The sequence below is a fragment of the Chroicocephalus ridibundus genome, chromosome 1 (genome assembly GCF_963924245.1).
Source record: "Chroicocephalus ridibundus chromosome 1, bChrRid1.1, whole genome shotgun sequence".
NCBI lineage: Eukaryota > Metazoa > Chordata > Aves > Charadriiformes > Laridae > Chroicocephalus > Chroicocephalus ridibundus.
This window is the reverse complement of record NC_086284.1, coordinates 40,471,186-40,493,611: the sequence shown is the minus strand read 5'-3', so window position 1 is coordinate 40,493,611 and position 22,426 is coordinate 40,471,186. Positions and strand designations below refer to the sequence as shown.

The following is a 22,426-nucleotide window of genomic DNA, read 5'->3' as shown; positions in this document are numbered from 1 at the left end:
AGTAACCTGGTCTAATGGAAGATGTCCCTGCCCATGGCAGGGAGGTTGGAACTAGATCATCTTTAAAGTCCCTTCCAACCCTAACCATTCTGTGGTTCTATGATTCACATGGACTACACTGGCTGACTGGAAAGCCCTCTGAAAACTAACTTGGTGGACTATGCTTAGCTGCAGTTCTTTAGAGATGAAGAAGAGAAGGAAGCATCTAACCAGACTGCCAGGTGAAGTGAAAGATTTGCTCTTGGTTTTTACCTAAAGAAAGGAAAGTACCTCTACATGTCTTTGCTGCATGCCTGTTGTAAAAAGCAGGATACTATCAAGATGTAATTACTGTTTGGGTTAGAGGTGCCCTTCAGGAAAGAGTACTTAGACATTGCAGTCCTCAGCACCTCAACAAAATTTTGGAAGCTACACCAGAGCGCTGTGTATTAACATGTGCCTTTCTCTGTTAGAGCCTAAAATAATTTCCCTTCTTCAGGCATCTTCTCAAGGGCAGACTGACAAAATACTTCCACCTACAGAATCTACAAGTCTTCATGAGTTGTTTTAGATATAGATCACTTGCCCAGAATGTTTTACTTGCAATGACTTCTGCCTTCCTAGGAAGCTAATTTACCTGTCTTCACTAAACCTCATACTACCTCAGCTGAAGTACCTCTTCATTTATTGAAGATGAGACCTCTTTTTTAATATGGACACAGCTTTCCCACCTTGTGTCCATGGCTGAAAATTCAAAAGGCTGTCAGTCTGTTTACAGAATCTTATCGGAGGTAATTGAGTGTAAAAGAACGCAGTTAGGGCCCACTCATCTGGAACGTGAGCAGTGACCAATTGTTTTGTGTCCCAAGAGTTGACATTTATAGAGCTGTCAACTGGAGTGTCACAGGCATTTTATTTAAGTTTTACGTACTTTGAGAATTGTCAAGGAATGATTTTACATTTAGGATAATTGTTCTTCAATTGTTGCTTAATTAGGAACATTGAAGACAAATAATTATGAGTGGGTACTCCTTGGAATTTTGTGTAGTATGAATGCATGTAGAGACAAGCACTTGAAGAAAAGAATTACTTATCTGTAGCTTCCTTTCTCCCTTAAGAAGTTCTTTCAACTCTTTGGACTCTGTTTTCTTGTTGGTTGGACCCGTTATTACCAGCATTAGAGACTGGACAGTCTCTTTTTGTGGAAGATCTTACCATATCTGTTACTTCTACTCCCATTTCTTTGATTAGCAGCCACGCTCTAGAAGCAGGGACCAAACTTATTGTTTAGCTATTGTTAGTATTGTTAGATCTGAAGTCAGTAGTGCTTTCTGGTAATTTAATAATTCTAAATACAATCTGTATTTGAATATTCAGAATTTCTTAAGCCTGTCGTTAAACAGATTTAGCACTGATTTTAAGATGAGAAAGTCATAATCTGGTATTTCTAAACAAAAGTCATGTACCTCTCTCTTCATAATTTAAAAAAAAATCATGACAGACTTTACGTGTTTTTTTCTTTTGTGTGTTTTTTCTTTTTAAGTTTTCATGAAGCACATTACTCAAAGGTAGATATCTAAGCAGTGCCTTGCTTAGACTTGCGCTTGCTTCCTCTAGCATAACCTTTTCTCATTCTGTTTTTTGTAGACTTCTGTTGCAAACTTTCACTATTACTTTGTCTTTGTTTTCCTATAGAAATAGTTTGCTAACATAATCCAGTAGTTCTTTGTCTTGTTTATTCCAGGAAAGCTAAAGTGTGTTCTGATTATGAACTGCAATTGAATTCCTCCTTGATCAAATTTGACTACAGTACTAGAATAACAGTACTTTTTACTGATGTCTCTCTTGCTTTTCATTATCCTTTCTTGTCTCTGTTCTTTTTGAATAGCACATGTGCACATGTACTGTGTTGATTTGGCAAATTAAAAGAAAATGCCTTGTTGGGTTTTTTTTTTGGCAGCAATTACACCTGTAGACATCCTTTCATCTAAATGGCATTGCTTCCTCAAAGATAAAACTGCAGTTAGCTCTTGATCAGGATTTTCACAGTAATGTACTTTGCTCAGTCTCTGATTGCCTCTTCACTGATAGTTTAAATCAAGTGGGATAAATGCTGATTCCTTGCTTAGCAATCCATTCACATAAAGTTTTGCATGAAAATATACTGTGTTTTAAACTGCTGATAACAATGACAAAGGTTCCAATTCTGATGTCATCAAACAATATGGAGTTTGACTTTATTTGAAATGGAAATGTAACCTTGCAGTACTGTATGGTATTACTGACTGTATGATAGGGTTGTCCAACAAAGTCTACAGTCATTGAAATGCCTCGCGGATGTTAGGAGGAGTACAGGTGTTGGTGGCATCTGTCAGTGTACTGAATTACTGGTTTTGAACAGCAGAGCTAATTGAATCAAGAAAATGCAACTGAATGAAAGACTCAGTACTCCAGAGAGATAAATCAGTGATGGTATTAACAGGTTTCAACAAAATAGGCTCAAAATTAGGGGAAGTAAAAACTTTCATCATGGCTGCTGAAGAAAAATACTGACAAAGTGGATGGTTTGGTAAAGTGGACTGATACCAAAACAAATACAAAAGGATTTAAGAATAAAGAATACAGCCCATATTTACATGATAAGAGAATATATTCTGTAAGGTATTGTTGCACTAAATTTTAACTGTTTTTGTTGCCTGCTTTTTCTACCATTTGTTCCGTCCAAATTGCACACGAGGCTGATCAGGTTCTCCACCACATTGTGACGCTGCAACCTGTGCAGTTTGTGGGCCTAAGGAATACACCTTATATTTAAAGCCAAGAGTTTGTTATTGGTCTAGATGAAGACTTAATGGTCTAATCAAATTACTCTTAGTAGTGCTAACACATGTCTGCTTGCATCCTGTGCCTCTGCTTTTCTATGCTGCATTTTATTTAGGGACATATTGCTATCTGCTAGTTATAGAAATGCATGTAATAGTAAACTTTGTGCCACAAACTTTTACAACGCTAAGCAAAATCTAAAACTAGTGGGGTGGTAGTCATTCTGTTACTACACAAATCCTGTTGCAGCTATATAAGCCAAAACAGAGCTCCTGACAAGTCTGGAAGCATGTGGTTTTAGTTAGTTAATACAAAGCCTGTAGCCTGTTGCTAGCAAAAATAACTGGGCTACAAGGCCACGTGTTCTGAACAAGATCGTAAAGGACATGACAGACAATTATTGAATATGAGGAGCTATTTCAGTGTCCAAAAATACTAAGTTGTGCAATAGGAGAGTCTTAATTTCTTCTCTGATGGGTGCTGTTAAGACAATTGCTGGAAGGTTTAATTCAGCTCACTTTTGAGAAGTGGACTGGGCACCTTACGTGATTTTAATTTTTTTTTTTTTTATTGTTGTGTGGGGTTAGGATGTAGGTGAGTCTAAGGATTTTCTTGTTATTTATCTTTTGGTATTTGTAGTTTCCTTTTTTGGGGGTTAGCACCACTTTTTGTTTCTTAGTGTAGAGTGGTGCTTCAGCAGTAACAAACAAATATTAGAATAACTTAGAAACAGTACATGCATGGAAAAAGGCTTCAGGAGCAATGTTTGGATTTATTTCAAGAAAACAAATGAGAAGTTAACCAAGTCATATTCTTGTTTCGGTTTCTAAAATAGTGTAGACATATATAGAGAAACGTATTGCATAAAATTAGGGAAATAACAGATTTCAGGGTGGAGAAGTGTCATCAAAATAGTTCTGACAGACACTACAAAGATGAAGAATCCACTGTGACGGTTAAAGCCCCAAATTGTTATCAGTTTGGCAGCTTTCCAAGCGTGTTGTTCAGGGAAGAATAGTTGTGGATTGTTTCTTATTCATAACTTTAAAGAAGCCCTGAATCGGAAAGATCTTTCTCAAGGGAACATATTTCATTTACGACAGAATGTTAGGAGAATGTTAGGAATGTTAGGAAAGTTGTGGTCCTTTACCTATATTCATGATTTAACCGAGTTCTTTTAAAATTGACTGCTAGTACTGCAGTGCCAGTACCTTTCTGAAAGAAAACACAGCATAGATATATCCCTCTTTAATATGTGTAGGGTTTTTTTATTGTTACTCATTAGGTGATAGTGTAATTGATCTCACTGTAAAGAATATGGAAAAAGGAAAATGAACAGGCTTTCATTGCCTTGCAGCTTCTAGTATTGAATGTGATTTATTTTATTGATATTTTTATTAATTTTTTACACGTTGCACACTTTGCTAGCATAAAATAAAAAGATGAACTTACAGTGAGGAAAAAAAGTAGCGAGGAAATACTACTTCAACAAACCTTAGTGCAGCCAAATAATTTTTGAGCCCTAAAAGCCTTTTTTTTTTTTTTTTTTTTTAATATAAACTTCTAAACATCAAATGCAATACTATTTTGTAGTATTTTGGAATTTGGCTTCTTAACATGCTGTTTTCTAAATTTTTCTGAATGGTTTTGACATTTTACAAACTTCTTTTGTTTTTTGAAGTCCAGGCGTAGGGCAGTCCAGTAGGCATTCTTGCCTGCACCTTGAGCCTTTCAAACAACTTTCATGAGTTTGTGAAAGAGGATTTTGCTTTATAAAGCCATGTTGCATTTATTCATACTGTTCATTTATTCATGTTGCATTTTTTTATGTTGCTTATTAATTTTGTTCTCTATTATACTTTAAAATATATTAGCACTGTAGAAGAATCAAGCTTACCAGTCTGTAATTGTCCAGATTTTCCCGAACATGTCCTTGTAAATATCAGTATAATTTCTGCCATCTTCCTTTTCTTGGATGTCAACGTATTTTCCAGTAAGAACTTAAATGCAATAGCTAGTACTAAAGTTATTTTGTCCTCAGTTTTCTTCAGTACACTTGGGTCAATACTCTTCTATGACTTCTGATTGTTGGCTTTGTTTTTCAAGTTCTTCTGCCAACCGCTGAGCCTGTTTGTGTCTGTTCTACTTTGGGAACTCCTTTCGTACAGCAGTAGAACGTTCTATCAAGTGTTGCTGTGGCCTTTGTTTTCTTTGGGTATTCCTTTTCACCATGATTTTTTACTGACCTTACAGATTCTCTGGTTGTCTTTGAGTCACCGTCCCTGGAGGTATTTAAAAGATGTGTAGATGTGGCGTATAGGGACATGGTTTAATGGTGGTTTTGGCAGTGTTATGTTAATGGTTGGACTCAATGATCTTAAAGGTTTTTCCAACCTAAATGATTTTATGATTCTTTTGTTATCTTTGAGGAAAAAGATGTGTTAATCATAGATGCTTTTTGCAAGTTGTCTCTCAAACATACCTTTTCTTAGTCAGCTTTAATACAGCTTCATGTTCAATTAGCTGAAGTTTTGACCCCCCACACCCTCTTGTGTTGATGTAAATGTGTTTAGATGTTTTAACTTGAATAATTATTCTCTGAGACTGGAGTAAGTTAGAAGTCTATCTTAACATTTTTATGCAGTTGATTTAAATCAATTTAGTGTGCTTTGTCTTACTGATATCAATAAATAGGACAATAGTTTTTTATTATTTTGCAAATCTAAGTATGTGTATACACTGATTTTCATAGAAGTTCTGAGGGATTAGAGCATAGTTTCAGTGTTTTATTCAAGTAAGGGGAAGGAGCAAAGCTTACTCTCTCCTCCTATTATTGTTTTAAAGTTATTGTTGATGCAAGGTATGTTGTATGATGGAGTTATACAAGAATAGATGCTGACATGGCAGCTTTTCTCCAGGAGAGGTGTCAGATGGGTTAGTCCAGTGGTTTCAACCATGTCATGCCACGCCATCCTTCCTTGAGCATCCCTCTTCTCTCAGGTGTCTCTGGAAGCTGGAGAGATGGTTCCAACCCCTGTCACAGAGTTGTGGGGCCCTTGGAGTTCTCTCTCCAAGTGACACTAAACACCATTATCTATGCGATTGGGTGGAGAATGGTCATTCTAACACTTGGTCCATAACCACCTACTGGAACTCACAATCTGCTTAACTTGATTTTCTCAACACATTCACAGCTCTCAGGTTGAATAACAGATTGTTTACACTTCTCTGTTCTTATAACTAAGCTACTGCCTTCTCCTGTAGTGTTAACTGAAGTTCATCTACGTATGCTAACACTGTTCTCAAGTAGGCCTAAGTTATGGCAACTGCCATACACCCTTATAGCAGTTTAGCTAAAGTAAAGTATGAAACTACTTTCATATTTGTAATCCTTGCAGTAGGATAAATGTATGTTCATGGTTGTAGTCTGTATTATCATTTAGTCTTACCACATTCCTCTTGTAAAACTGTTGTGTATCAAAGTAGCTTGGCCATCCAGTTTTTCTGGTGACCATATGTAAATTCATTACTCGGAATTATATGTACTTTGAAGATGACTGATACAGTATGTTCCCAGTATTACCTTTTTCCTGACCACAGCATAATACATCATAATTTTCTAGATGATAAAAGGCTTTACAACAGAGAAAGTATTTAAACCAGTTTGCTTTACTTGTTTACATAGTATATTAGGTCAGAAGACATATCCCAATTGACTTGTGCATTTAAAAAGCCCTTAAAATGCTGGAAATACATGAATAACACATTTCCTGTGCATTGAAGCAAGATGTGCAGGCAATAAAGAGGGTATTTAAAAGAAAAAAACGAAAAAAAAAAAAGACAGGAAAAAAGACTGATCCAGGCATAGTAGTTGACCTGATGCTTGCTTTTGAACTGAAGCGCTGATCCCTATCAAATATTGTATGACGCTCAGTATATTGAAAGAGGGAAGATTTTTAAAAGGAAAGAGGAAAAGTCTCTTCTGTTGTTCAGGCTCAGTTTAGTTTAATCAGCAGCTTGTCTTCTAATGTCTTCTACTGTTTATGCAGACTTTACCATTTCTGCTATGTCACTAGGTTTTTATCTATATGTGTAGATAAATGTATGTTTGCATTGATTTTTATATGTTGAGAATTATGTTTATCAAGGTATTTACTTTGTGCTACAGTTAATTTAATAAAAAAACTTGCTATTTGTATAAAAAGACAAAATTGAATGGAGTGAGAAAATACTTCATTTTTATGGAAATTTGTGAACTAGTGTTTGGTGTCTGTAGCTCATGTGGTTGATAAGAAATTAAAGTAACTTAATTATAAGGCTACAGTAGATGGATAATTAGACATGACATAATGTCTAATTAGTAGTTAGTTATGTCTTTTTGATTGTGATGCATATTGAAATCTCAGAAATAAAATAGTTTAATATTTCTTCTGTTACAGGTAGCCTGCATGCAGCTCATCAATGCTCTTGTTACATCTCCTGATGACTTGGATTTTAGGCTTCACATCAGAAATGAATTTATGCGCAGTGGATTGAAAGAGATATTGCCAGTAAGCGTCTCGTAGTCTCTCTTTGCATTACTATTTAAATTATTGGACTATTTGAGCTTGAGAGGGGGAATGGGAGAACAAGTTCTAATAAATTATTCTCAAAGGCATTTTATTAAGTCTGAGCATGAGCAGTTAGATATGAGAATCAGTTTTAAAATAAGAATGAAAAGGTGAAGTGTGCTCTCTGAACTTTATGCTGATTCCTCAGCATTCTAGGACTTTGATTTAGAACATGTGACAGACCGTTGTGCACACACTTGTTAAGTCAGGCATAAGCCATGTTTACCTTTTGAATATTTAACTGAACTGGTTTGTTTTTGTAATTTGAAACTTTAAAATAACATAGACTTTTTGAAGTTGCTAAAAAGATAAGGTTTATTTACGTATGGAAATGCTAATTTTGCAAGCCTTTCTATTGTTTCTTCTTTGCAGCAATTGAAATGTATAAAGAATGAAGCACTAGATATTCAGCTGAAAGTGTTCAATGAGCATAAGGAAGAAGACATGATCGAGTTCTCTCATCGTTTAGAAGATATTAGATCTGAACTAGAATATCCTTTTGATACCAGCAAGAGAAACACAAACAAAATAAAGTGTATAATGGACATTTTTCTGGTATAACTTCTGTTTAAAAGAAGTTGTCAATCAACATTTGACTGAAATATTTTTTTCCTTGCTATTAGTCTCCTTAACATTTTTACTGAAGTAAATGATGTTTACAACATGGTGTGGAATACAGTTAAGGACACTAGTGCTGAAGGATATTTTCTTTCTATTCTCCAACATCTTTTGCTTATAAGAAATGACTATTTTATACGGTATGTTTAATGCTATGTTAAATGTTGATTATCAATTTTCTTGTCATTTAGTCATTAATAGAATATTTCTTCCATAAATTTAATGATAAATATAGTTTAGTATTTGCGACTCCAATTCGTAAGTATTCATTTGTGAACTCATATTCAAAAGTATCAGCTTTGAATAAGAATGCCATCTATATGTTTTTGTCTCTTCTACTTAGGATACAACTTTATATATAAATATAGAAAACTATTTGTGTTGAGATATGAAGCTTATTGACTGCAAGTCTAAGTGATTAGGACAGGTCTCCTAGTTGGTTATAAAATCATGGTAGTAGCATTGTAATTTTGTGATGTATTTCACTCAAAGGACAAAACCACCAAGTATGCACAGAAGTGCACTTAATACAGAAATCTGAAACTATGCCTAACGTAGAGTAACTTTTGGTTGGGAATTGAGTATTCTCAATATACGTTATAGGTCAGCGTGAAAACGTTAGTGTCTCTTGGGAAGTTTATCAGATAAAATACAGAGAAAAAGTTAATAAAATCTTAGATGTTTGAAGCTGCCAAATACTTTCCTTTCTAAAGTCTGCTTGTGTTGTTTTTGAGGAAACACTGGAGGAATCAGATATGAACTGAAAAGGGAAGGAAAGCCGTCTGTCTTCTGCATAGCATTCTGCATAACCTTGCATTTTGGGCAAGGTCTAGCACAGATGTACCCTTAAAGGTTGAGTGCTTGCCTGACATGGGTACACCTGTGCTAGACCTCTTCCCCCTCAAAGGGTTTTAATTCATGCTTTGCATTTTCTGTCATACTCCTTGGCATTTCAGAAGAAGGTGTTTTTTCATTCCTGTTACTGAAGCACGGCTGCAGTACACCCATGGTTACAAAAGTCACAAAACCCGAAGGGATCAACCTCATGAAGAGCCTTCTCTTTACTGGGGGGAAGCAGGAGGGAGTCCTTCCTTTCTGTGTTTCCATAGTGGGGAAAAATACAGATATAATTAATATATAATATATATATGAATAAATATGAATTATATAATACAGATTCTTATAACCTATGAATCGTTTATCATTAAGGCTGCTGTTTTTTCAGGTTTAGTGTAAACTGTTCTTGTGTGAGCAACTCCTGGATGTATTTGTCCTGTGAGACTTTTGGGGTTTGCACCTACCCTTCTATGGAAATAAGTCAGTCCAAATCTTTTGACCTTACTGTGTTCATAGACAAGATTTTAAGTATACGTTAATAAATAAGTATGCTGTAAAAGAACTCACCTCTGTCTTTAGTCCACAGTATTTCAAATTAATTGAAGAGTGTGTGTCCCAGATAGTGTTACATCGAAGTGGAACAGACCCAGATTTCACGTATCGTAAAAGATTAGATATAAATGTCAGCCACTTAATAGGTAAGTACTATGTTTGGAAACAATTACAGTATCATACTTCTTTATATGTTCCAAAACCCAAGTTAAAGTGATACATGTGATTAAGAATCTTGTGTTCCCTGTATATGTCCAAGTGTGTCTGTTTATTTTTTCAAGATATATGTGTAGATAAAGCAAGATTAGAAGAATGCGAAGAGAGGGCTTCTGAACTTTCCAGGAAAGTAAGTAATTTTTAAGTTACGTGATCATAAGATGGACACAGGGGACCACTTAATAGCTTCATGAATGGTGTAACTGAATGTGGTTTAGTTTTTAACTTCAAATTACCATTAGTTCTATGTTTAAGTGGAAATTTGGATGTTTCTTGTGGACTAGAAAGCAGAGAAAAGTGGTGTAAAGTAGTTAACCTTAATTGAGAGTCTTTCTACTATTTATTTTAATGTTTCATGTACGAATCTCCCCAGAATCAACTGAATACTTTATTTGAACAGTTTCTTCAACAACATAAACAGTGGGAGAATAAGAATTGACTCATTTGGATGTACAGACTCTGTATTACTGTACATCATTTTTTTTAAGCTACTTTGTCCAATTCCAACTTAAAATACATTACATGCTTTATGCCATTTCATATAGTAAAGGCTTGTGGTGGCAATAGAAATGGTACTTCCACTCCGTGGATACAGGGAAGTTAGAATAGCAGCTATGTTGTATGTGTCCTTAGTATTGTTAACATGGGAGTTTTAACAAACACAAAAGGAAGAGTTGAAATCTAAATAAGGTACGCAGAAGTGACTAGTAGCAAAAACTTTTTTTTCTTTCTTTTCCTTAGTTTGAAAAAGATTTTGTAGCTCATCAGGAGACCCAGGCCCTACTGCAAAAAAAAGAAGAAAGAATCAATGAACTAGAAACAGAATTACAAGCTTTTAAATCACAGGTATAAGACAGTTGAAATGAATGTATGAAGTATTGTTTTTGAAAGGGACTTAATTTTGCATCTTTTGCATATTCTGATAGTACAGTTGAGGGTTTTTTCAAAGAATCCTTGTTATTGATTATTATTGACTGTTAGTTTCCTTTATTTCGCTTTTATACAAAGAATTGTAGTGTGACATTAATTAGCTGTTTGAGTTCCCAGATGATCCTTTTTGTGCCCGAGCTCTGTTAATTAAACTAGTTTCTTACGTTTCATTTGGGTTTTGCTTTCAGTGTCATATATTTCCAAAGTAATTAACCACATAGGGTAATAAGTCTTATGCTTTTAGATTAGCATTCATCACTGTGATCTTTATCCCTCCACAGGAAATTATTCATTACGCAGTTTGCTTTGCTGGAGCCTTACCATGGATATCCAGCAGCGAAAGAAATAACCTGTGGCTGGATAAGAACATTTCCTGATAATTTTTCAATTTTCAAGCATAAATAGATATTTTAAAATGTGATGGAGAGGAATAGTGCAGATTTTTGAGAGTAATACTTGAGCTTGTAACTGCTTGTAGCTGCTTCAGCTCTAAAAATCTGTGTAAGGACAGTGTGTGATCAAGTGATTTTTTCCTGTGTCTTGTTTCCTGGAATAAGCAGCATAGTCTAAAAATGGCTAAAGAAAGACAGTATTGGTAAAACATGCATATAATAAGGTGATATATGTTTTATTCATACAGGTTTTCTATACTTTTGAGCTTGTTTAATTTTCTTTGTGAGGAAAATTAGTTTAGCTCTGCTTTGGTCTGTTTAAAAATGTCATTCTAATTCAGGTTTCTGGTCAGAATTAACTGGCAACATCAAAGTCAAATGGGCTTTAAAAAAAGCGATTACAAAAATTGTTGCATTCTAAAAAAAAATCAGTGAAAGCTGTAAATCATTCATCAAGAAAGTATTTTTATGTGTGTCTTGAAAACACGCTTAAATACTTTCTGAGTGAAATTGGTTTTCTCTCTTATTTTACTTTTTTCTCTGGGTCGCTGTATTAAATATAACTGTGCAGACAGTGAGCATAACATATTATTATGCTCACTAATTATCATACCATGAATTATCCCAATATTAATGGGATACTTGGAATGTTTTGTAAATATCAAGTAATTGATTACTGCAACTTGGTACTCTTAAATCTGTCTTAAGAGGAATCAGTTGCTACTTAGCATGACTACTTCCATCTCTTATGACTGTTTTTCTCCTGGTCTCATTCCTTTACTCTTTTTTTGTATTTGTTATTTGTTAATTTATTTCTTTTGTTATTAGAGCCTAATTGTTCAATGTCTTCTTAGTGCGAACAATACGTATGTTCAGAAATTCAAAACAACACAACAACAATATTGTTGTGCATGTATTTTTTTTTGTATTTATTGATATCCGCCTATTTCATTTTAAAAATATTAAATCCTTTGCTTATTGTGTTTCTCTCCATTTTATAAAAGTAAAATGGACTGTTTGAGCTCATAATTATCAATTGAAAAGTTGATTAATACTATCACCAGTAGATAAAATGTTTCTTATCTATTCTATTCTTGTTTTTGTCAGGTACCTATTTCTTAATGTTTGAAGGCCCATGATAGAAGTTCTTAAAATACCAGACATAAATATATATATTTTTTTAAACTTACATGCTAATGAGCCTATCTTGTTACAGTATACATGTCCTTACTATATAGAATAAAAGTTGGTGTGTAAGGCAGCTGTGTTTTTTGGAAGGAATTTTTTTCATTGTTATGTTGTGCTTTCAATTCTGTAAAATGAGAATGCTCCTATATTGGAAAATACCTGTTTTTCAACAGATTTACTAATCCCTTCAGGTTCTGCTATTATGTCCTTGCAGTGTTTCTCTGTAATCTGTAGGTTAAGTAAGAATGCTAGAGACTGATATGTTATTTTTTTTAATTTGAGCTAAACCATGTTAGTCTAGGTAAAATTTCATCAAGATACCTATCAGACCCTTCTTAGATCATGATCAATTAAACATGACAAGTGAGATATGGCATTTCAGTTTGTCATTTTTGGCATGCACCCCCTGGTCTGAATGTTCGCTTCAAATGTTGAGACTTCCAATTATGAAATCAAAAGCACATTGGCCTCATTATAATTAATTTTTGATTGTCCTGTACAAGAAAAATGTCACTGACTTTCAATTGGCTTGCTGGATTTAATCTATAAACTATGATTGTTACGACATTTTGTTAATAAAAAATGTGAAACTGAATATTTTCCTTATCAGTATGGCTCCTTGCCACCTGGTTTTCTGCAATCAACACGTGGAGATGCATCTGTTCTTCCACTGGAAGCTTCAGGACCACATCAACTTCCACCACCACCTCCTCCACCACTGCCTTCTAACGGAGCAATTCCACCACCACCGCCTCCCCCTCCTCCTCCACCACTTTTGAATGGTTTGAGAATTCCCCTGGCTTTTGGTGGTGCTCCTCCACCACCCCCTCCACCAGGCCTGCCTGGAGCACAGTGGTCTCCACCTTCATGTACTTTGCCATTTGGAATGAAGCCTAAAAAAGAATTCAGACCTGAGGTTACCATGAAAAGACTCAACTGGTCCAAGGTAGTACTGATTAATGGCAAATACTTGATGTAAAATCTTATATAGAGCTTAGGTTAAATAGATTGTCAGGAGTAAGACTATATTGAGCAATTGATACATTAGTTAAATTATGTAAGATATGCCTTTAGTTTTCATTGTTTTCTGAAAACTGTGTTTCATTGACTCATGAATCATCTGGACAAGTATCTCGACTTTGAGATGCCTGGAAAAGTCAGTTCTGGTCTAGAATAATAACCTTGATACCAGCATGCTTCCTGGGTCCGACTCTGCCTTCTTTTAGCAAACTGTTTACATTGAATCAGGCACTGCGCTGTACTGATAGCTATACAGTTTCCAAACAAGCGTCTTGCATCTGTCTAGCTTGGACTGTGGGAAGAAGCATTGCAGGTCTCTCCATTAGTCCTTAGTGTAAATGTACTTATATAAATTTAATGGTTGAAAAATTAGTGTCTGTTTGTTCTTTTTTTTTTTTTTTTTCTTCTCGATTGTGACAGGATCCAGTACACTAGGACTATCAATATACTGAATTCTGGAAACTATAATTATTTAGACCAAAATAAGTCAGTAAAAAGATTTTCAGAGTTTTAGGAAGCAATCAAAGCTACAATGTAAAAATTAAGGTACTTAATATCTAGTTAAACCAGCTGTGTTCAGAGACAGTTTAAAGTTTACTGAAGTTTTAAATCTAGATCAAAGATAATCAGGTATATTTAGGCCTTGGGTAACAGAGTATGATGTCTGTGTTGCTTCGTATTATTAGAATCAGTTTGTCCAAAAGCACTTACAGTAAGCATTATTCTCTTCAATCAGGAAGATATTAACAATTCTAAAGATGAGTTGTGTACCAAAAGTGTACATGTTTTACAGAGCTCTTAAATATTTCATTTGCTTTAAATTCTACAGAACACAGTCTCTGCATCAAAATAATAGCAAAATGATCTCTGTATCAAAATAATTTAATTTATAAAATTTTGTTTTGTCTCTTGCTTGTAGATCAGGCCTCAGGAAATGACAGAATCCTGTTTTTGGGTTAAGGCGGAAGAGGACAAGTATGAGAATGCTGACATGCTTTGCAAATTGGAACTTACGTTTTGCTGTCAAAAAAGGGGTAAGTCATTGATTGCTTTAACTTTCAGCTTTTAGAGATATATTTAAAATTCTTGGAGCTTAATACTCTATGAAAAAATTCAGGCTATAACATTAATGTTCTCTTTAAGTGGAGTGTGTGAAGAAAAAAGTTTGAAGATCCCAGACTGCTTACAGCAGTAATATTGAACTATTTTACTTAAAGGGTAACAAAAATTGTGTGACCTATAAGGAAAACCTTACCAAAAAAAAATCCCAAAATGCTTCTGGATAATACAGACTTTTATTCAGTTGCATTTGAAAAAATATTTATAAAATTTTGTCAGCATACTGTAATAAAATACCGTGATGTAACTTAGAGTCCAAAAGATGATGTGTTTATTCTCAGAATGCATATGATAATTGATGTGTTCTGGTTCCATGGGGGAGGAGAGTCTTTTTATGAATTATTCTACTTTCTGATAAACCTGTAGCAATACTGATGTCTTTTGATACTTTGCTTAGCTTCTTCAGCTCTTAAAGCCTTGTGTAAGAGCAATATATTTGAAAGTATTCCTGGCTTTCAACTTTTTCTCCCTTTCTGGAAGTAAGCTGCCTCACTAATAGTTTAGGTCATTCTGCCCCGTATATAAAATGCCCGTATTTCCACTGTTATTTCTTGACACATTCCTCACTGTGCCCCATCCCCACCTGCCTTGATTGATATCAGAGACTTAGTACTTCGCAGTAGACAAAGGGGTGCAATGATTAATTCCTTTTCAAATGGAAAAGACTTTATTATATTTTTAGCTTGTTTTACAAATTTCATTTTGGCATTTTTATTTAAGATGGCACTCTCAAGTTTTTCCATTTTTTTGTATGCTTTGGTGTGTATTATCCAGTATTATTTTTTTTAACCATAGTGAAGAACTTTATTCTGCTTTTGTGAAAGTAGGCTTTTATGCTCTAGCAGTATTTCTACTGAGTTGAGTATTACAGTTTGTTACTGTTGATACTTAATAATATTAAGAATGTTGTACAAACATAAAAAGTCATGAGAACCTCACAGACCATAGACATTTTTGCTTGAATCTCTTAGAATAAGTCTAAAAGATCATTGTGCTGCCTCTATAATGTTAGGAGAATTCCCAAGAATGTTCCCTGAATTAATAGGTTGGAAGGTTTAAAAACCACTGGAGGATATACTCTTTCCTGTGTGTAATTAAACAGTAAAATTTGGGAGACAAGATGATGTTCAGGCAAACAGGAACATGTTAATGGCTCTGAAGAGAATTGTGAATCTCCACAGACGGTGAGAACATTAGAGTTAACAAGATTAACATCCCTTCAAAGTTTAACTGAATGGACCGAATACATTGTTTTGACAAAACCTAGTAGAAGAGAGTTATTTGATCTACAGTTGAAAAACAAGTGAAGTATACTCTTATACTAAATATATATGGGGGTGGGCAACTAAAAGGCTATAGCTTGCAGGGACGAATTTCTTTTTTTTAATAGGTGGAGCAACTGCTTAATTTTTTTTTTTTAAGTTTTGAAATATATTTCATCTCACATGGTTGATACAAGTGTGCCATCTTAATTTTTCAAAGGAAGTGGCGACACTAAAGATTTTGTTTAGAATAGCAAGTAGATGTCTAAAAGGCAATATGGAACTAAATTTCAGCTTTGTTCAAGTGAGTGGTTTACAGAAATTTGCATGAATGCTTGAACACGTAAGTAGACAGCACCAGGCATCTCTTACTAACAGCATGAATTCTACTATGAAGGACAGCAGAGTAACTGCTTTTGTTCTCATGACCATGGAGAGAGGGGATGATTCTTTGTAGCTTATCCATAATAACTTATTGATCATAACAAAACTTGCCAAAGAAATTGGAGACATCCAGTTTTCTTCACTCCTCGGTCTTGAAGAGATTTAACACCTTGCTTTCTAAAGTAGAATCAGCAAGCTACTTGCTAGATTTAACTTGGGAGTGGTCCGTGACTATTTCTAAAGCTTTGTCTCTAACACCAGAAAGATGAGAAGCTGAAAAATGATTCTGTAGCCAAATGACGGCATGCAAAGAACGAGCCGGTTTCCACTCTGTTGAAGGGTCTGCTTATGCACTCTCTTCATTGAAGTCGTTATGTAAGAAGAGGTGTCTAGTTGTGGAAGCAGGGACCAGAATGTTCAATGATGTTTTAAGTGAATTTTATTCTGATTAAGTAAAATCAGATTGAAGTACTTAAATGTTCAGTTGCTGCATTTTGCCAGCTGATGTGTCAAAAGTGTTTCAGTGTTGGTCCAGAAGAGGAAGTCTTATGTGTATGTAAAAAATCCATTGAGGAATTTCTACTAGGAAAAGGAATACAGAACAGTATAGAGTAGATTTGAAGCTTTAGCAGATGTTTGTATAGAAGTTATAAATGATGTTGATTCTGAATGGGTTTTGAAGCAATTGAAACAAGCGAAGATGTTATGGAGATGTGAAAGTAACATTACTGCAAGAATAAAAATGTAAAAGAGGGTCTAGTTTCAGTGTAGGAAAAATAATGAGTAGTAAGATGGAGCAAAAACTATACATGAAGAAAAAAAAAAAATCACTCTTGAGGATGTCCAGAGATGTGTCAGAGGCATGTTCTTGAATCATGGAATTACTTAGTTTGGAAGGGGCCTCCGGAAGTCATCTGGTCCAATCACCTTTGTAAAAAGAGAGTCAGCCTAGTTCATGTTGCTTGGGGTTTGTCCAGCAGAGTTTGAGATATCCCTAAACATGGAGATGTACGGATGGACAACCTGTTCCCACGTCTGTCATTGTAATGAATTTTTTTTGGTAACATCTTGTTGGAATATCTCTTTTTGCAACTTCCGTCTGTTGCTGCTTGTTCATCGTGCATCTCCAAGAAGAATCCGATTCCCTGTTATTTGTAGCCTTCTGTGTTAAGTAGTTTGAGACAGCAGTAAGAGTTCCCTTGCCCTTTGTCCTTCTCAAGGCTTTGATGCAGGCTCTCTCAGCCTTTCTGTCTGCATCTTACGTTTCAGCCCTTTAATCATCTTGATGATTTTCTGCTGTACTTGTTCCAATATATCTATATTTTTCTTGAAGCGGGGTGTCCCAAACTGAAAAAGTACTCCAGGTACTTCTCCCTGAAACAGAAGGGGAGTAGAAGGAAATAATCACTTCTTTGACTAGCTGACAACAGTCTCGGTAACTTACTAGAGGAAATGTTTTCACTGTGCATCTTGTTTAATAATAATAATGATGGTGATAACGATGAGTCCATTTAAGGGCTATAGATTGTATAGGATATTTTCTCTTAATTCTTTTACTTGTTATAGAGCTGCTTTTGTCACTTATGAAAAACTGAACCATTTTGTGAGAGCAACGCATTTTATAAAAATTAAAACTTCGAGCTGGAACAATGGGGAGTATCAACGCATCAATTGCTGATGGTATTCTTGTAGCAACTTACTGAAGACAAAGTGTAATTTATTTAATGACTCAGAATTTACTCTTTTCTTAGGATAAATTTGTAATTTTAAGACATCTAAGATGACATATATGAAAGAAATAGGCAAGGGCAAAATGGAAAACCAGCTCCTTTGCCATAGAAAACCATATGGATTTACTGCTACACAGGGGATGTGGGAGGAGGGTACTAGTTCAGAATCTGGAAATATTCCATCCACGCAGAGACCTGTATTTTCAATGTGAGTACTTGAGAAAAGATTTGATTGTGACTGAAAAGTGTACATACATTTAAAATACTTGCAAAAAACCGTGAGAGTTCATTGTGAGATGCCTCAAGAAACAAACAAAGAAAAGATTTCTGGAACGCTCAAATCATTAGCTTTGTGTCAGCAGCTAAAAGAATAAAAGTAAGGAGTGAAATCACTGCCTTTGAGACATTGGTGTGGAAGTAAAGTACTCCTCTGGCGCTCTCCCTGGCTGGGGGAGAGAGGGAGTGGAGCGAAGAGGTTTTCTGATAACTTCACCTTTTAAAAGCAAAAAGTAGGATTGGTATGAAAGGTAGCTAGAGACTGGAAAGAGAAAGAAATAATAAGAAATATCAAGTGTTTAAGATTCATCAGGATTATACTCGTGGCTGTAGATCAATGAAGAAAATCTGTGAAAAGCCTTTTTGGCAAAATGGTATCAAAGAAATCTCTTACCTACTATAATTCTTTAAGTCATACATTCGGTTAATGTTTTTGAAGTTAACTGGTCTGTGAAATACTGAGCAGCGGAGTTGGAGCAAACCTTGTATGTGCTTTTATATTATCTTAAGCCTAAAAGATAAGATGAACAAACAAAAATGATCGTTATCAAATGACAACTGCTTTATAATAGATGTGTTGGAAGCCTCGTGGAAGGAGAATAATCACTGGTGTGTGACGTTAATATGCTGCCAACTTTGCTGGAATGATTAGACATACAGGCAGGGGAGTGGCAGTGTGAATAAAAGGTAGTATGAAGTGTACCAGCACGAAAATCTTGTTGCGGGGGGAAAAGCCTACTGTGCGAAACCTTGTGAATATAAATTCCTTCTAATGATATAATATTGTACTGTATTAATAGTTCTCAGATCAGATGATGATTGTGGTGAGAAAATGTTAAGTGAAATTAGAAAAGCTGCAAATTTTGTGGCAATAAAGTGTGAGATCTAACTACCTGCATATGGGTTGAATCGATTCCTCATCAGGATATTCAAGAACATAAAAGCTTTGGATGCAACAAATTACTGTTTCCAATATTCCTGTAACCTACGCAAAAGGGAGCTGTTCTGGGAATGGTCTTGAGTCACGCACAAGAACTAGGAGGTCAGAGTAGGAGAGGAGAGAATGATCACTATCTTAATGTTGTATTAGGAGAGAACAATCCAAATAAATCTATTATACAGGTATTCAACTTCAGGACGGGAAACTGAGTGAAAGAGGCGGATGGTCAGCAAGCAACATACCCATGCCTACTGGCAACCCAGAGGCTATTCTGAAAATGCCATGTCAAAGATTTGAGTAAACTTTGTATTGTAATTCAGAAAAAGCGCAACTAAAACTATGGGGTAAAAAATGCGCATGACTGGATAGGAAAGTTAAAGACAGTATCACAGGGAAAAGGTTAACATTAAAAATGTGGAAATGCCCAAATTAAGATAATGGGAAAACTCATTAAATGTAAACAGGACAATTACATTAAATGTAAACAGGACAGATAAATGTAAACAGGACATTCTTCGCATATTCTTTTAGAATTCTGAATTTCCTGCAGAGGATACTTCAGCTGATATTGAAAAGTGTGTTTAATTTTTTGAAAATGAAGTTAGCTAGGGAATTGGTGGGACCACTTGGTGACAATTTGAAAAGTTCAAGAGTTTCAAAGAACATTAGACAAATTCAGGGGTAATAGGTCCAAAAGAAATAGGAAAGCATGTAAGATTCCTAGCCTAGTGTTTGTAGGAAGAGGAGCTTTCTCTTTTGGGAAGTGAGGGGAATGGTTTATAAGTAGCGATAAGGTTGGCATAGTGTCTTTCTGAGTAACGTCCTTTACTGCACCTCTTGGAGAGAGTGTGCTGGGCAAGGGGGGCCACTGGTCAGACCCAGTAAGGCATTTATTAAGTTCTTAATTGTGGATATGAGTGCCTCTTTGCTTGGAGTAGCTTCACACTACTATGTATAAGACTTGCAATGCTGAAATAAACTAAGTTTTTTATATGCAAATGCTTGGTCTTGTCACATTTTGAAAGGAGAAAAAGTAATGAAACACTTCTAAGAAATGTGCTTTGTTTGTGGGGATACTTTGAAAAGTACTGGTGTGGAGAAGAGACGGCAATACTTGGTGGAAATCTGTGAGTAAGTGCAATTAATGTAGTAAGACTGTAGTAGTTAGGCTTAAAGCGGAATATGTGCTCACGATAACTCAAGAGAGAACCAGCTACACATTGCTTAAAGTCATCATTTGGGTGCTTGAAGTGATTTGCCAAAGGTGACTCTAAGACTTTGGAGGTTGCATGGAGTGTACAAGAAAGCAAACTCTAACCAAAACTTTGGCAGCATTTAAGTACAAAATGACAATTTGTTTAACGTATGCAAAATATAAGAAAGGTAATAGTTTTCTGAAGTACATGCTTTATAATTAGTGTGCTGGGTTTGTAAATAATAATACTACTAATAAAAATAATCTATTAATGAGTTGATTTGACTTGATCCAACGAATGGGAGTTTTTTTTACATAACTGTTATGTTTAAAGTCCAAATAAGGATTAGAAATTGCAGCTCAAACATTCAAGAAACCACTCCTAAATTCTTCATTATTTTTAACAATGTGCAGATAACTGCAGTTAATGGGAGGTGGCATGGAAAATTAGAAATTGACTCTTCTTTCTTTTCTAGATATTAAAGGGAACTGATCTAATAAACTTGAGAGGGAAAGATTGCATGATTTTCTCTCTCTCTCTCTCTCTCTTTTTTTTTTTTTTTTTTTTTTATCAACTGGGACAGATTTTCATCCTAATCTTATTGGAGATGGCAGTGTCTGATCCCATCACACCAGAGCTCCTGCCAGACTTGATTATTCAGAAATAAAGCACTTCTGTGGGAATGCTATCTCTGTTGGCACTTGTCTTGAAAAGGTCAATATAGTTCTCTCTCATTTTTGTTTATTTTTTTTTTTTCCTCCACTGTATACCCTGTAAGAAAAACCATCAAGGCCTAAACTGTTATGGTGCCAACCAAGTCTCAAACATTTTAAACCAGAAAAGAGAGTAAATGCTAGCAAGAAGATCAAATCAGCAATATGAATTAGTGTAGTACTATATTTGACACAGGTGCCACAGCCTACCTAGCATAAGCAATAGAACTTGTGGTCAGCCACTGAAGGATTACGTGGAGCCCAGTGTCTTCAAACTTTTCTCCTCTGGAGGGGGATTTGCACAGAAGTTGCTCCAAACTGGGCTTGTTGTAGAATCTTATTATTATAAACCTGTAAGATTACTAACAGTACAGTCTAGTAACTTCTGCTAGTAACATACCACTGAGTAACTTGAGTTACCTTTTGAAGTTATCATCACAAACTGCATATAAGTAGAAGTAAAGCCTGGTGTTTAAGTTTGGCTGCCTTGCAGCATCACCTTAACCACCCTTTAAACCAAATTATTCTAAAAGATTTTTGCATATAAAATGAAAAATGAATGATTTTTTTTTTCTGAAGAATGCAGGAGTAAGTTATAGGCATTTTTGAGGGATGGCAAACAGTCACTTTTATAAAGCACTGAAAATGTCAATGGTATCTTGCAATTTTAATATGTCATCTTTCCATCGAGGGAAGAGATGGTATATTTACTATTGCATCAGTGGTAAATTTATTAGTTGTTTCTGTTCTTAACAGATAGACTGATCTCCGCTGTTATTTAGTTATCTGTATCAAATATATTTATGTACAGACTGATCTATAAGAATCCATAAGTGAATATATTCTTGTGGTGGATTGACATTAGTTAGCAGCCAGATGCCCTCTCATAAAATGGAAAAGCTTCTGCATCGAGTTAAAGGCAGGGAGGTCTCTTACCAGTTACTGTCATAGGCAAAGTAGACTCAATTTAGGAAAAGAAATTTATTTTAATTTCTTTTTTTTTAATGCCCTACCACAGATAGGAGAAACCTTCAGTTGTTTAGTCTGTTAAATGTACTTAAGGAAACGAGATGTGAGTAACTCCTGAAACACAGCTTCCACATTGAGATAACCCCATAAATATGTGGCAAACAAAAAATGGAAAACATGAAGAGGGCATTAACATGCTAGTGGTTGGAATAATCTGACAATAGCATTTATTTTGTAGCTTGTTTCTTTTTGGAGCTAAAAATTGTGGTATCTTTCCCCTTTATTTTTTATGGCAATTTCTCGGGATGAATTCTCCCCTAATCAGTGCCCTAATCTGAGTACATCAGAATCATCAGTAGCATCAGATCAGTATCTGGTAGGACTGTAGAAAAGAGGCAGTCAGAAAGTATTAATTTTACCTTCATTTTAATTTATTTTAACTCAATTTTTTTTGCTTTATGGCAGAGTTGCAGTATGTGTTGTTATTAGGTTATTGGTTCTTACCTTCTGCACACAGACTATTTATTATTTCCTGCCAGCTTCGAAACAGATTGAGTGCTTTCCTTTCTCCTCAGTGAAGTGCCTTGAAGGAGTAGTTCTGTAGTTCACCTTTTACCTCTTTCTTTCAAACAAGCGATGCTTTTTTTCATAGCTGATTTCTACCCAAAATGC

The 22,426-nt window shown here is 35.2% G+C and overlaps 1 protein-coding gene across 1 annotated transcript in view; it reads left to right on the top strand.

Annotated features, from left to right (window-relative positions):
- Positions 1–22,426, top strand: part of DIAPH3 (diaphanous related formin 3) — a 244,406-nt gene that overhangs the window by 52,152 nt on the left and 169,828 nt on the right. The window contains exons 10-17 of the mRNA XM_063343720.1: positions 7,242–7,352; positions 7,785–7,903; positions 8,054–8,170; positions 9,447–9,565; positions 9,701–9,765; positions 10,377–10,481; positions 12,756–13,091; positions 14,085–14,199. Of these exons, the coding sequence (XP_063199790.1) occupies positions 7,242–7,352; positions 7,785–7,903; positions 8,054–8,170; positions 9,447–9,565; positions 9,701–9,765; positions 10,377–10,481; positions 12,756–13,091; positions 14,085–14,199 (1,087 nt within the window). The remainder of the gene's footprint in view (positions 1–7,241; positions 7,353–7,784; positions 7,904–8,053; positions 8,171–9,446; positions 9,566–9,700; positions 9,766–10,376; positions 10,482–12,755; positions 13,092–14,084; positions 14,200–22,426) is intronic.